Genomic DNA, 15,081 nt, shown 5'->3' with positions numbered 1-15,081 from the left:
AACACAGGAAGTTTTTAAAAATTAAAGCAAAAATAAATAAATAAAAATTAAAGTAAGTTTATTTTATAGGCAATAACAGACTATTCCCCCAATAAATGATTTCCTATTATTGCCTTAAAGCCACAGGTACAGTATCCAACAATCAACGAGGTTGTTTCTAAATGGGTTTGCTCTTGATCTTTATAGCAAGGACACCAGGGAGACACCTATAAGGCAAGAAAGTCTTTGAATGAATGAGACCACATGGGCAAGAACCACATTCAGTTTACCACATGCATCTGAGTGTCAGAGTGCTAGGCTAATTCCAGAGAGACAGATGTAAAGACTCACCAGATACAGGTGATTTTTGTCCTGAAAGGCATACTGTAATTGGGGGATCCAAGGGCTTGTGCTTCGAGATAATATATTTCGTTCTTCCTCAAAAAACGAAACCTAGGGAAAAAAGAAACCACTTAGACAATTACAAAGAACTCAGCGTGAAAGGAAAAAAGCCTTTGCCTCTGTCATTATGCCTAAACTGATGTTTCTAGCTTTAAAAAAAAAAAAAATCAAAGAAAAGAAAAAGGAAGGAAGGGAGGGAGGAATGGAGGGAGGAAGGAAGGGAGGGAGGGACGGAGGGAGAGAGGGAGGGGAAGGGAGGGGGGAGAGGGTAAGGAGGGAGGAAGGAGAGGGAGGGGAGGGAAGGAGGAGGGAGGGGAGGGAAGGAGGAGAGGGAGGGGAGGGAGGGAGGGAGGAAGGGAGGGAGGGGCTGTCACTTAGCCCAGAACTGCCTAAATCTCAATCATTCACCTACTTTGGTCACAATTTTTGCCAGCTCCGTATATTACCTGCTTTACCTAACATATTTCTTTAAACTCCCTTTCTTTAAATGTAAACATTTTTCTCTTCTTATTCTCTTCCTGAACAATTCAGTCCTAAAGTCATTTGCTGGTGTGGAACAAGGTAAGCATCCATGCTGGTTATGGGGAGAGTCATGGTGGCCCAGGACAGGGTGCCAGTCCCAAGCAACGTGAGGAGGACAGCAACCATGTGCAGGGGCAGCCCAATATCATGGGCCCACACAGGGCCCACATGGAAAGACATCCATGTGAAAGGGCAACCCAGCAGATTATTTGGACCCACCAAGGGGAGGTGGGATAGCAAAAGAGACGGTAGACTGGATGCACACAGCTGCATAAAATAAGTAAACATATTAAGGCTATAACGTCAGAGAATAGAATTGCAAACATGGAAAGGATGAAAACTAAAATGAACCCTGAAGTTGGATTGGAATTGGGGTACTGGTGTCAACTTATGGTTTTCCTTTTTTCTTTTTGTAAAGATAGAGTCTCGCTATGTTTCCCAAGCTGGTCTTGAACTACTGGCCTCAAGTGATTCCTCTTACCTCAGCCTCCCAAAATGCTGAGATTAAAGACATGAGCCACTGTGCCCAGCCACAGGTTTCAATATATAGAGATAGATACACAAACAGAGATGTAAATGTATGTGTGTGTGTGTGCGCATGCATACATGCATGTGTAGGTAAATATATTGTATATACATAGGTGTATTCCTTAGTGCTATCCACTGAAAGGGGTCTGGGAGCAGTGACACCTCAGTAACAATGAAAACATCCAGTACCCAGATCTTGGCCTCTAAACACCATTGTCCATTGAAAGGAATAGGGCTCCTCTGAGAAATGACTGATGCTAGAGCCAGGGCAGAGAAAGTAAAAGTACCAAAAGAATCTGAACATCTTGCTATATCAGAAAGCAGGAAAGTATTCAATGAATCATGGGGATGTGTCAAAAGGACACAAAAGCTAACCTAAAAAGGTTTTCAATGGCCAAGTTGGGAACAATTCAAGTATAAAAGTAGTGACAGGTTACAGGCATGAACCACCAGGCCCAGTTGAGGCAGGCAAATTGCTTGAGCTCAGGAGTTCTTGACCAACCTGGGCAACACAGTGAAACCCCATCTCTACTAAAAAATACAAAAAATTAGCCGGGTGTAGAGGCATGCATCTGTAGTCCCAGCTACTCAGGAGGTTGAGGCAGAAGAACTGCTTGAACCTGGGAGGCAGAGGTTGCAGTGAGCCAAGATCACACCACTGCACTCCAGCCTGGGCAACAGAGACTCCATCTCAAAAAAAGAAAAAAAAAAGTAGCAACAGAAATGGATTATAACTCACTGACCAAAATAGGAAAATGCAAGTCCACATAGATGTAAGTATTTCCATCATTTGAAAGTAACTCCCCACAGAATACTTTTTTAATTACAAAGGGGGGTGGGGGCAGTGTCTCATGCCTGTAATCCCAACACTTTGGGAGGCCAAGGCAGGAAGACAGCTTAAGGCCAGGAGTTAGAGACCAGCCTGGGCAACATAGTGAGACCCCATCTCTACAATACAAAAATTAGCCAGGTGTGGTAATGCACGCCTATAGTCCCAGCTACTCAGGGGACTGTGGCAGGTAGATTACTTGAGCCCGGGAGTTCAAGGCTGCAGTGAGCCAAGATCGTACCACTGCACTCCAGCTTGGATGACCAAGCAAGACCCTGTCTCTAAAAAAAGTTAAACAAATAAAATTATGAAGGAGAAAGAAGTAACTCCACAAGTGGAAAAGCATAGCTGGCACCACCTTAATCAAGTGATCAAAGTGAGCATCAACATTAATGTAACAAACTGAAACTCAGAGTCACCTGCTTGGATGCAGCAAGAACAAAGCATCTAGTCTGATATTTCGGCCAAAGATCTAGACCCTGAATCTAAACATGAGCAACATCAGACAAATCCACATTTTACAAAATAACTGGCCTATAATCATCAGAATTGTCAAGGTCATGAAAGTCCAGGAAAAATCAAAGAACTGCTCCAGACTGGAGGAGACTAAAGAGACAGGACAACTAAGTGTCACGTGTGATTCTCAACCTGATCGTTTTATTCTAAAAGACATTATGGCGGCCAGGCGTGGTGGTTCATGCCTGTAATCTCAGCACTTTGGGAGACGGAGGCAGGCAGATCATTTGAGGTCAGGAGTTCAAGACCAGCCTGGCCAATATGGTAAAACTCCATCTCGACTAAAAAATACAAAAATTAGCTGGGCATGGTAGCACAATACTCAGGGGGCTGAGGCAAGAGAATCACTTGAACCGGGGAGGCAGAGGTTGCAGTGAGCTGAGATCTCACCACTGCATTCCACCCTGGGTGACAGAGAGAGACCCTGTCTCAAAAAAAAAAAAAAACCTGTGTAAGTCAACTGCTTAAAATAAGTTAAATATATATGCATATATATGTAAATACAGTCTATGCATGTATACATATATATTTCTGTATACATATTCTGTATGCATATATATTCTATGTATATATACATTCTGTGTTTATATGTATATATTCAGTGTGTGTATATATCAAATGGTTCAAGAAAAAAAATTGTTTATACTGTATGTGATGATTAGTCTTATGTGTCAACGTACAATCCAGGAGATGATTTTATATATATGTGCTGCTGGTTCCATTTCTCCTAAGAACCCTGACTATACTGTACTTACAGCTTTTCTATAAATTTGTGACTGTTGGCCAGGCCTGGTGGCTCACACCTGTAATCCCAGCACTTTGGGAGGCCGAAGTGGGAGGATCACTTGAGGTCAGGAGTTCAAGACCAGCCTGGTCAACATGGTGAAACTCCATCTCTACTAAAAATGCAAAAATTAGCCACCTGTAATCCCAGCTAGTCAGGTGGCTGAGGCAGGAGAATTGCTTGAACCCAGGAGGCAGAGATTTCAGAGAGCTGAGATCACGCCTCTGCACTCTAGTCTAGGTGACAGAGTAAGACTCTGTCTCAAACAATAATAATAATAATAAAGTTAACTGGATGTGGCAGCACATGCCTATGGTCCCAGCTACTTGAGAGGCTGAGGCGGGAGGATCACTTAAGCCCAGGAGTTAGAGGACACAGAGAGCTATGACCACACCACTGCATTCAAGTATGAATAACAGTGAGACCCTGTCTCTAAAATTATACAAACGGTCTCTGAGGACCCCTTCCAGTTGTCACAGAGCCCTGGGTGGGTGTGCGGGCCTCTGCCAGGTGGCAGGCCTTGCTTACAGAACAGCACCCCTCCCTCCTCTCTGGCACATCCTTTCCTTCACTCCTTGTGCTGGCCTCTCCTCTCATGCCCTTAAATTCCAAATCCTCCCCATGGCTCAGTTAAGGACCCTACTTTTCTCTTAAATGTATCCTCTTAAGGAATGAATAGGCGGCTTTAGTTAGCGCCTGTATGTGTATAATTTTATAAGCCCCCAGCCCACACTTCCACACAGTCATTTCAGGCCATTCGCCTGGAGGAAGGGGCACCTATTTGAGTATCTCTATTATTTGCCTGCCGTGTGGTCTGTTGGATTATTTTGTTTTTACACGCACTATTTCCCATCGAAAACATAAGCATCACAAGGTCGGGGCTACGTTTAATGCCTCTTCCCAAGGACCTAGAAACATACCAGATAGAGCAGATGCTCAGACAGCGTGAACTGATGAGGCACAGTTCTTTCTCAGAGCTGGGACGCTGATTGAGCATCTTCCACTCTTCTCTTCCAAATTATCTGCCATGTCCTGTCACTTTTCCTATTATGTGGCTCACATTTTATTCCTAAACACAAAAGCCACATCACTCTTAGATTCTGACAAGCAGCTTCCTGCCCTCTGCTGCTTCTCTGATTGGAGGCCATACAAAGTCACTGAAGTCCACAGGGCCAGACTCTGATCCCAACCTCCTCCTTCCAGAGGCCTAAATAATCCCCAGCGGCCTCACAAAGTAAACCACAGTTCAGAGACTGGTTCTCAGGGGAATGCAGAGGTACTGTATAGTGGATAGAGTTTCCGTTTGGTAGAAAAGCTCTGGAAATGGAGAGTGGTCATGGTTGTACAACATCATGAATGCACTGAATGCCACTCAGTTGCACATTTTAAAATGGTTAAAATGGTACACTTTATGTTATATATATTTTACCACAATTTTTTAAAAAAAGGTTCTTGAGTTTCCCACCCGTTTCCCCCTCCCCACCCAAATGTCCTCATTTCGCCATTTCCCAGTCTGTTCTGAACCACTGAACACACACACACCCCCACACACACACTTGCATAGCATTCTAGTACTCCAGAATGTCACACTTCTACCCAACATGTTCTCATCACTTCTCGCTGCCCAGAACCTACATTTCCTCCCATCAGTGAGAACTGTCCCTAACTGTCCCTAACTGTCCCTTGCTCACCCACAGCATCTCCCCTCACATCACCGTTAATTAATTTGCTAATTGCTGTCCTGCTTCTGTGATACTTTAGCTGGTAGGCACCTGCTTTTTATACATTTGCATTTTTCCTCCACTTTCCAAGGTTGTTTTTAAACTCTGAAAATAACAGCCATGGGACTTCTATTCCTTTTGCAAGCTTCCTGCAGAGCTGGGTACATTATCAGACACATCATGTGCACGAAAATGTAAGTAATGAATTACTCTCTGAATTCCAAGGCTGATGGCCATCTCTCTAAAACACAGCAAATGAATCAATATGTCTAGAGACAGCAGCCTTGTTTAAAAGAAAGAAAAATTCCACAATCAAAAAGATAATGTTCTACCTGCTCTCAAGCAACTGCCTAGCCATATGACAAAGAATTCTATTTGATTTCTTCAAAGGCCTGTTTTAAAACCAAATCCATATGCCCACAACACAAATATCTAAAGCGTGTACGAAAGCAACCTGATTCACCCCACCATATGTATATTCTGAGTCCCCAGCTAGTGGTCATAAAAGATCGTCTTAAATTCATTAGTTAAAAGGCCAACTTGGCTCTGAAATAAAATACAACCATAGAAACACGATAAATCAAGAGGAATTTGTGAGTCTTCAAAATTAGCCAACATCAGTTCAAGAAGATGAGCTAAGAACACGAGAGACCTTTTTGCCCCAACCATAATTAAATACAGAGTCACAGAGGAAAGCTTCCTCAATCTAAGTGCAGCAGATTTACTGTCTTTACAATGAACACTCTGGTACAGAAAGGGGAAAAGCATGATGTTAAAATGCTCCTACCTGCTCCTGGGCCAATAAGGCCTTCTTCTTCATCACTTTCATGGCATAGATGTCCCCAGTTGCTTTCTCTCTTACCACCTGCACTTCAGCAAAGTGACCACAACCTACAAGACTTCTGATTTCAAAGTCCTTTGCCGAAGGCTGGAGCTCCTGTAACTCAGCTATGGTGTCGGAATCTGCAAAAGATGCAAGAGTTACCCCCAGGTAAATAAAGCATGCAAATATATGCATCTTTATGAAAGAAAAAAAAAGAAAAAAGCGTTCATATAGCGTCTTCCCTCACTGTCAAAGACATTCACTTTCTCATCCATCATGAATAATTATAAAATCAGTACAAAAGTGTTTTTATATGTTAAAGTTAAAATTAAGGGCTCCAGAAATTCCAAAGTACAGTTTCCATGGCAGCTACAATTTGAATCCCATAGACTCAGAAAATAGGGAAAGAAGATACAAATTATGTTTTTCTTCTTCCTCTCTGCAGGCTGCAGGGCAGTGTTTGGTGAAGCATGCTTATCAGCATTTAGACTAGTTTACGGTGTGACATAGTCAACATGAGTCTAATTTTCACCAACCTGGGACCTGGCTTCCAGATCATTCCATTCTAACTATATGTGCTTAGTTTTATCCCACCAGCCCAAGTTTCATCTTCCTTGGATTGTATCAGTAACGCCTTCGCAGATCTAATATGTGGTGGTGCTTAAAGGGGCAAAGGGGGCCAGGCAAGGTGGCTGATGCCTGTAATCCTAGTACTTTGGGAGGCCAAGGCAAGCAGATCACTGGAGGTCAGGAGTTGGAGACCAGCCTGGCCAACGTGGCAAAACCCCATCTCTACTAAAAATGCAGAAAGTACCCAGGTGTGGTGATGAGTGCCTGTAATTCCAGCTATTCGGGAAGCAGAGGCACGAGAATCACTTGAACCTAGGAGGCAGAGGTTGCAGTGAGCTGAGATCATGCCACTGCATTCCAATCTGGGTGACAGAGTGAAACTCTAGTCTCTTAAAAAAAAAAAAAAAAAAGTCAGGGGCAGAAGGGCTTAGGGCTCAGAGAACCAAATGGGGCCCTGACATTTGCTCTGCAGGGCTGACATGCCACACCTCTGAATGGATTTGCAACCATCTTTTTCTTTTTCTTTTTTTTGTTTGAGACAGAGTCTCGCTCTATCACCAGGCTGGAGTGCAGTGACATGATCTCGGTTCACTGCATCATCTGCTCCCTGAGTTCAAGCAATTCTCCTGCCTCAGCCTCCCAAGTGGCTGGGACTACAGGCACATGCCACCACACCCAGCTAATTTTTTAAATTTTTAGTAGAGACAGGGTTTCACTATGTTGGCCAGGATGGTCTTGATCTCTTGACCTCGTGATCCACCCACCTCAGTCTCACAAAACGCTAGGATTACAGGTGTGAGACACCACACCCAGCTGTGACTGTCTTTTTCTTACTCTTACCATACAGTCTTATTCTTTTTCCAAGTCTAATCTTTCAGTCGAATATACTCAACATATGAAGTATGGACTAAACAGACAGTGGATCTGGAATCTAATATGTTTATTAACCCTCTAGAGATGCTGACCTGAGACATCGCTAGATGTGCAATGACTCTAATGACTTGCAGGAATGAAGGGGGAGCAGCAGGGGCTGACCCAAAAATTTAATTGTGCACATTACAAGGGAACAGCATCATACACAGGCATTACACACCCAAAGCAGGCAAGCAACGCTTATAATCAAAATTACCCTGGAGAATCCAACAGAAAGATGCCACACTGAAGACCAAGATACTGTCTTAAAATCCCAAACACACACTGGAATCTTCTAGGAACTGGAAGCGATGGCCATGTCAATGGCTGGGCAGTAGATAAGCTTAGGAGCTACATTCTGAGTCATACTCAGCCCTGCAAGTGGCTCACACAATGAGACGGACTTGGTCCATCAAAGGGAAAGCCATTTCATACCAATAGTCAATGAGTGGCATTTTAATGAGCTGGCCAATGTAATTTTTTTCACTTTTTTTTTTTTTTTTTTTCTTGAGACGTAGTCTGGCTCTGTTGCCTAGGCTGGAGTGCAGTAGCATGATCTTGGCTCATCACAACCTCCACCTCCCAGGTTCAAGCAATTCTCCTGCCTCAGCCTCCTGAGTAGCTGGGATCACAGGAATGCACCACCACGCCCAGCTAATTTTTGTATATTTAGTGGAGACAGGACTTCACCATGTTGGCCAGGCTGGTCTTGAACTCCTGACCTCATGATCCGCCTGCTTTGGCCTCCCAAAGTGCTGGAATTACAGGCGTGAGCCACCACGCCCAGAGTTGTTTTTTTTTTTTTAAGAGACATGACTGGCCAGGCTCAGTGGCTCTCTGGAATCCAGCACTTTGGGAGGCCAAGGGGAGTGCACCCCCTGCTATTGCCCTTCCTTTGTTGCATGGGTAGAGTTGAAATCTCCTGGGTCAAAGGCATAGATGATAAGCGCCATGGTATCGAGAGTCTTCTTAGCCACAGACCACACCTCTCACTTTAGCAGTCATCCTAAATACACCTTCCCTTGGTCCCTTGGGGAACCAGGCAAGAGTGGTGGGTGGATCTGCATGAAATCATGACCACTGTAAAAACCAAATCTAGGGCACCTGCATGGGGAATGCTGTGAAGAAGCAAAAGTAAAAGCTGCACAGTGTTTTCCTTTTGCCCTGACCATGCTGTGACAAGCCCTGTCTTCCTTCCCTGTCTCTTTCCAAGTTTCTTCCAGATCGAGTATTTGAGTTTTGAATTATAATTCCCCAAAACCTTACTGGATCTAACTTGATTTTGTTTTTGCTCATACAGAAAGCCAATCTCTCCTAATTCTTTATTATGCCTTAGATTGTTTACAAAGTTGCTTCAGTGGTATCCAACTTAATAACTCTGGGTCTCTCACTGGCAACCACCAGGCATCTCAACTGTACAAGGAGACAGGCCGCATTGCTTTGCAGGCAAAACCAGTACAGTACTCTCTCCGAATTCTGAGAAGCCATTCCAAATCTCCATTTCTTTATCTAAAGGCTTTTGGATTATTAAGGTGAACAGATGAGAGGCTACATTCAAGCCTATGATTATTTAAAAAAAAAAAAAAAAAAAAAAAAAGCATGGCCAGGCTGAGTGGCTCAAGCCTGTAATCCCAGCACTTTGGGAGGCCGAGTTAGGCAGATCACCTGAGGTCAGGAGTTCAAGACCAGCCTGGCCAACATGGTGAAACCCTGTCTCTACTAAAAATACAAAAATTAGCCAGGTGTGGTGACGCACACCTATAATCCCAGCTACTCAGGGACGCTGAGGCGTGAGAATCACTGAAACCTGGGAGGTAGAGGTTGCAGTGAGCCAAGACATGCCATTGCACTCCAGCCTGGGGAACAGAGTAAGATTCTGCATCCAAAAAACAAAAAAACTTCACTACTTCTCCCTATACCAGCTGCTTCTGTGACCCCAAAACCATCACCTCACTCTTCATCTCTGTACACTTTTAGTTACAGTATCTAAGAGCCCAGTGGGTGTCGAATATTAATGAGGTAGAGATAAGGACTCAAAGCACAGTGAAAATGCAGTCAGAGAATAACTGTCAGATAATCATCCGGACCCAGGGCCAAAAGCCAACATAGCTAGGTGTATTGTTTTCTTTTTTGGAACACAGTAATCCAATTTCTAGGAATCATCCATTCTCCATAGAAATACTTGCACATGTGCTCAAAAAAGACGCATACAAAGATGTTCATGATGAGAACTGTTGTAACAGAAAAATAATCAGAAACCACCTAAAGGTTCATCAACAGGAAAGTTGAAACAACCTACAAGTCCGCCCATATAAAAGAATGTTGGGCACTGTTAAACAGAACAAGATGGCTCAGTCTCCATTAGAACACATATTCCTTATAGCCAGGGAGTGTTCCCTGGTTATTTGTTTGTTTCTGGGATGGAGTCTCACTTTGTCACCCTAGCTGGAGTGCAGCGGCATGGTCTTGACTCACTGCAACCTCTGTCTCCAGGGTTCAGGCAATTCTCGTGCCTCAGTCTCCTGAGTAGCTAAAACTACAAGCACCCATCACATCTGGCTAATTTTTGTATTTTTAGGAGAGACTGGGTTTCATCAGTTTGGTCAGACTGGTCTCAAACTCCTGACCTCAAGTGATCCAGCCACCTTGGCATCTCAAAGTGCCAGGATTACAGGTGTGAGGCACCATACCTGGCCACATTGAGGTATATTTATAAATTTCCACAATAAATGTTTTTTAGGCACACACACACACACAACTGGAATATTATACACCAATCTGTTGGCAATGATTGTCTCAGGTAAGATTTTGAAGGATTTTTTCCTAACTACGTATGTGATGGGCTATAATCTAAATGTTTGTGCCCCTCGCCCCCACAGAATTCACATGTCAAAATATAATTCCCAGTGTGATACTATTAAGAGGTAGGACTTTTAGAGGATGGGCAAAATAGCTCATGCCTGTAATCCCAGCATTTTGGGTGAATCACTTGAGGTCAGGAGTTCAAGACCAGCCTGGCCAACATGGTGAAACCCTGACACTACTAAAAATACAAAACAAATTAGCCAAGTGTGGTGGCAGGCACCTATAATCCCAGCTACTTGGGAGGCTGAGGTAGGAGAATCACTTGAACCTGGGAGGCAGAGGTTGCAGTGAGCCAAGATAGTGCCACTGCACGCCAACCTGGATAACAGAGCAAGATTCTGTGTCAGAAAAAAAAAAAAAAAGGTAGAACTTTTAGGGAAGTGATTAAATCAAGAGGGCTCCATCCCCATGAATGGGATTAATCCCCTTATAAAAGAGGCTGACATTGGGTCGGGCACAGTGGCTCATGCCTGTAATCCCAGCACTTTGGGAGGCTGAGGTGAGCAGATCACAAGGTCAGGAGTTAGAGACCAGCCTGGCCAGCATGGTGAAACCCTGTCTCTACTAAAATTACAAAAATGAGCCGGGCGCAGTGGCACACACCTATAGTCCCAGCTACTCTGGCAGCTAAGGCAAGAGAATCACTTGAACCTGGGAGGCAGAGGTTGCAGTGAGCCGAGATCGTACCAGTGCACTCCAACCTAGGTGACAGAATGAGACTCTAGCTCAAAAAAAAAAAAAAAGAAAGAAAAAAACACTGAGATTATCCTTAGCAAACTAATGCAAGAACAAAAAACCAAATACCACATGTTCTCACGTGTAAGTGGAGCTAAAGGATGAGAACACAGGACACAAAGAAGGGAACAACAGACACGGGCCCACTTGAAGATGGAGGGTGGGAGGAGGGAGACGATCAGAAAAAAATAACTATTAATTGCTAGGCTTAGTACCTGCATGACAAAATAATCTGTAATAAACCCCCATGACAAGTTTACCTATATAAAAAACCCACATATGTATCCCGAACCTAAAATAAAAGTTTTAAACATAAAGAAAAAAGGCTGAAGGAATCACTTTTGCCCCTTCTGCCAGGTGAAGATACAGCAAGGAGACACCATCTTTGAAGTAGAGAGCCATCACCAGATACCAGATTTGTGGGCACCTTGATCTTGGACTTCCCAGTCTTCACAACAGTGAGCAATCAATTTCTGTTGTTTATAAATTGCCAAATCTAATGTATCTATTACCACAGCCCAAACAGACTCAGACATACATTTAACCTTCTATATTTAACTTTGCATTATGTATTATGTTTGCAATAAGAAAGAAAAAAAACGGGGGAGGGGGGCCTGGGCACCCTGGCTCACGACTGTAATCCCAGTATTGGGAGGCCAAGGCAGGCGGATCACGAGGTCAAGAGATCGAGACCATCCTGGCCAACATGGTGAAACCCCGTCTCCCCTAAAAATACAAAAATTAGCTGGTCGTGGCACCCACCTGTAGTCCCAGCTACTTGGGAGGCTGAGGCGGAGAATTGCTTGAACCAGGAGGCAGAGGTTGCAGTGAGCCAGGATCACGTCACTGCACTCCAGCCTGGTGACAGATCAAGACTCCATCTCAAAAAAAAGAAAGAAAAAAACTTTTCAAAAGTTATCATTTGCCTATTAGTACTAAAGTTGTAAATGAAGGTTTTGTCTATAGCAAATATAGCTGAAAGGGTACAGCTACTGTCAAATTGTCAATACCAGCCCAACTTTGACAATTATCAACACTTTTCTGTGCAAGTTTTTTTGTTGTGGTGGTGGTTTTGTTTTTGTTTTGTTTTGCTTTGTTTTTTTTTTGGGGGGGGGGGTATTGTTTTGTTTTTTGAGACAGGGTCTCACTCTATCACCCAGGCTAGGGTGCAGGGGCACAATCTTGGCTTACTGCAACCCCCACCTCCCAGCTTCAAGCAGTTCTCCAGCCTCAGCCTCCCAAGTAGCTCAGACCACAGATGTGTGCCATGATGCCCCAGCTAATTTTTGTATTTTTGTACAGATAGGGTTTCGCCATGTTGCCCAGGTTGGTTTCAAAATCCTGAGCTCAAAGATCCATGCATCTCAGCATCCCAAAGTGCTGGGATTACAGGCGTGAGCCACCGTGCCTGGCCTTTGTGCAAGTTTTAATATCACACTGCTGTTTAGTTTTTACACAAATTATCTGATACTGTGCTTAATGTTTGCCATTTATTTTGTTCACTGAGCAATACACTCATTCAACAAGTATTTATCAAAGACCTAACATATGCCAGACACTGTTTTAGGCACTGGGGATGTAAGTCTAATTAAGAAAGACAAAAATCCCTTCCCTGGTTCCCAGATGCTCATTCCCTTCCCTTCCCTCCCTTGGCCCAAGGTAGGGGTACTTCTGCTGGGGACATCCTTCAGAGCTACACTCTGTTCCATTTTCTCTAACAGTCTCCAGAGAAAATCTCCATCCCTATGGGAAGATTCAAGAAACCTGGGCAGAAGCAGCTGATAGATCCTTCTCTACATGGAAAAGCAAAGCTTACATTCCAAAACAGACACTCAAAAAGTGGGGGAAAAAACCATACCAATGTAATCACCCATTTTCAATCACGGCCTCTTAACCAGTCCCAGGAGACCTCTTCAAATATATGAAACATTTCCCTGGAAGAGGGTTCTATTAGAAAGAATCTACATTCCACTAAACCAACTCTCCTGATCACTAAATGGTTCTATAATTCACCGCTGTTAAGTAACCAGAGGACAATCTCAAGACTAATGAAGGTGCCTGCAGATGGCTCAGTAAGCTAGCCTCATCACGTAATTTCCTTCCCCTCCCACTCCCTACTTAAAAATTTAAATATTCACAAAAAAGAAGGCAGGAGCTTATTCAAACAAAAACAGAATGATGAATACCTCAAGTACATTTTGAAGATATGTAATATATTAAATGTTGCTGAAGTTCACAGTTACGATTCCTGGGTAACATTTATTGAGTGTCTGCTGTGTGCCAGGCAACACTAGTCTGGTCTATCCATTAACTCATGCGATTCCAACACAGCTTCATTAGATATACATTATGCCCACCAGGCGCGGTGGCTTACGCCTGTAATCCCAGCACTTTGGGAGGCCGAGGCAGGCAGATCACTTGAGATCAGGAGTTTGAGACCAGCCTGACCAACATGGTAAAACCCCATCTCTACTAAAAACAAATACAAAATCTAGCTGAGTGTGGTGGTGCACACCTGTAGTCCCAGCTACTCAGGAGGCTGAGGCATGAGAATCACTTGTCCACTGCACTCCAGCCTGGACAACAGAGCAAGACTACACCTCAAAAAAAAAAAAAAAAAAGGGATATACATTATTCTTGTTTTGCAGATGAGAAAACTGAGAACAAAGTACCTGTAAAATATTGAAGGGCATTATAGTGAACATATGCTGACTTTTTTCTACTCAGCATCTCCAGCTCCTTTGCATAACCACGTGCTCCCCTATTCCATGAAGTCCTGGTAAGCACACTGCCCTGACCCATTTGGGCACTCCAACAAAATCGATCATAATACCTCACCTCCTGGCAGGCAAATGACCAAAGCAGAGGCAAGTTAGAATCTTCCCTGTGACTGTATTAATCTTGATAATGGAAGGTAACAATTGGGCAGGGTGTGGTAGCCAGTCTCCGAAAACAGTGCCCAATGCCTGTGCCTCCTGGGCTGCATGCCTTTGTGTAGTTTCCTTTCAGGTGGAATCCGGGCAACCCTAGAACATGCATCAAACAATAGAGCGCAGCCAAAGAGATCCTATGTCCCTCCTAGGATAAGCCCTAAGAAAGCCTGGCAGCTGGCCAGGCACAGTGGCTCACGCCCGTAATCCTAGCATTTTGGGAGGCCAAGGAGGGTAGATCATGAAGTCAGGAGATCGAGACCATCATGGCTAACACTGTGAAACCCTGTCTCTACTAAAAATACAAAAAAAAAAAAAAAAAATTAGCCGGGCATGGTGGCAGACACCTGTAGTCTCAGCTACTCAAGAGGCTGAGGCAGGAGAATCACTTGAACCTGGGAGGTGGAGACTGCAGTGAGCCAAGATCATGCCACTGCACTCTAGCCTGGGCAACAGAGCAAGACTCTGTCTCAAAAAAAAAAAAAAAAGAAAGAAAGAAAAAAAGAAAGAAAGAAAGAAAGCAAAAGAAAGCCCAGCATCTTCTACTTTTGTGTTTTGGAAACCCTGAGCTGCCGTCGAGGCCGCCCTGTTAAAGAGACTGTGGTGTAGCTCAGAGCTCAGCAAGCCTTTTCAAAAAGGGCCAAACAGGAAATATTTTGGGCTTTGAGGGTCATTTGATCTCTATCACAACTACTGAAATGCTGTTGTCGGCAGGGCACAGTGGCCCATGCCTGTAATCCAAGCATTTGGGGAGGCCAAGGTGGGAGGATTGCTTGAGGCCAAGAGTTCAAGACCAGCCTAGGTAATCTCACAAGATCCCATCTCTACAAAAATGTTAAAATTAGCCATTAGTGGTGGTATGGGCCTACAGTCCTAGCTACTAAGGAGGCTGAGACAAGAGGATCGCTTGAACCCAGGAGTTGGAGGCTGCAGTAAGCTATGATTATGCTGCTGCACTCCAGCCA

At 43.9% G+C, this 15,081-nt stretch overlaps 1 protein-coding gene across 7 annotated transcripts in view; it reads right to left on the bottom strand.

Moving 5' to 3' along the window:
- The window catches only part of CIT (citron rho-interacting serine/threonine kinase), a 195,216-nt gene that overhangs the window by 168,740 nt on the left and 11,395 nt on the right, over positions 1-15,081 (bottom strand). For all 7 annotated transcript variants that reach the window (XM_003932193.4, XM_074402166.1, XM_074402162.1 and 4 more), the window contains 2 exons: positions 6,069-6,244; positions 331-432 (listed from right to left, as the gene is read on the bottom strand). In XM_003932193.4, the coding sequence (XP_003932242.2) occupies positions 331-432; positions 6,069-6,244 (278 nt within the window). The remainder of the gene's footprint in view (positions 1-330; positions 433-6,068; positions 6,245-15,081) is intronic.

This window comes from Saimiri boliviensis, chromosome 7 (genome assembly GCF_048565385.1).
Source record: "Saimiri boliviensis isolate mSaiBol1 chromosome 7, mSaiBol1.pri, whole genome shotgun sequence".
Taxonomy (NCBI): Eukaryota; Metazoa; Chordata; class Mammalia; order Primates; family Cebidae; genus Saimiri; species Saimiri boliviensis.
The sequence above is the reverse complement of the archived record's forward strand: the minus strand, read 5'-3'. Positions and strand labels throughout refer to the sequence as shown.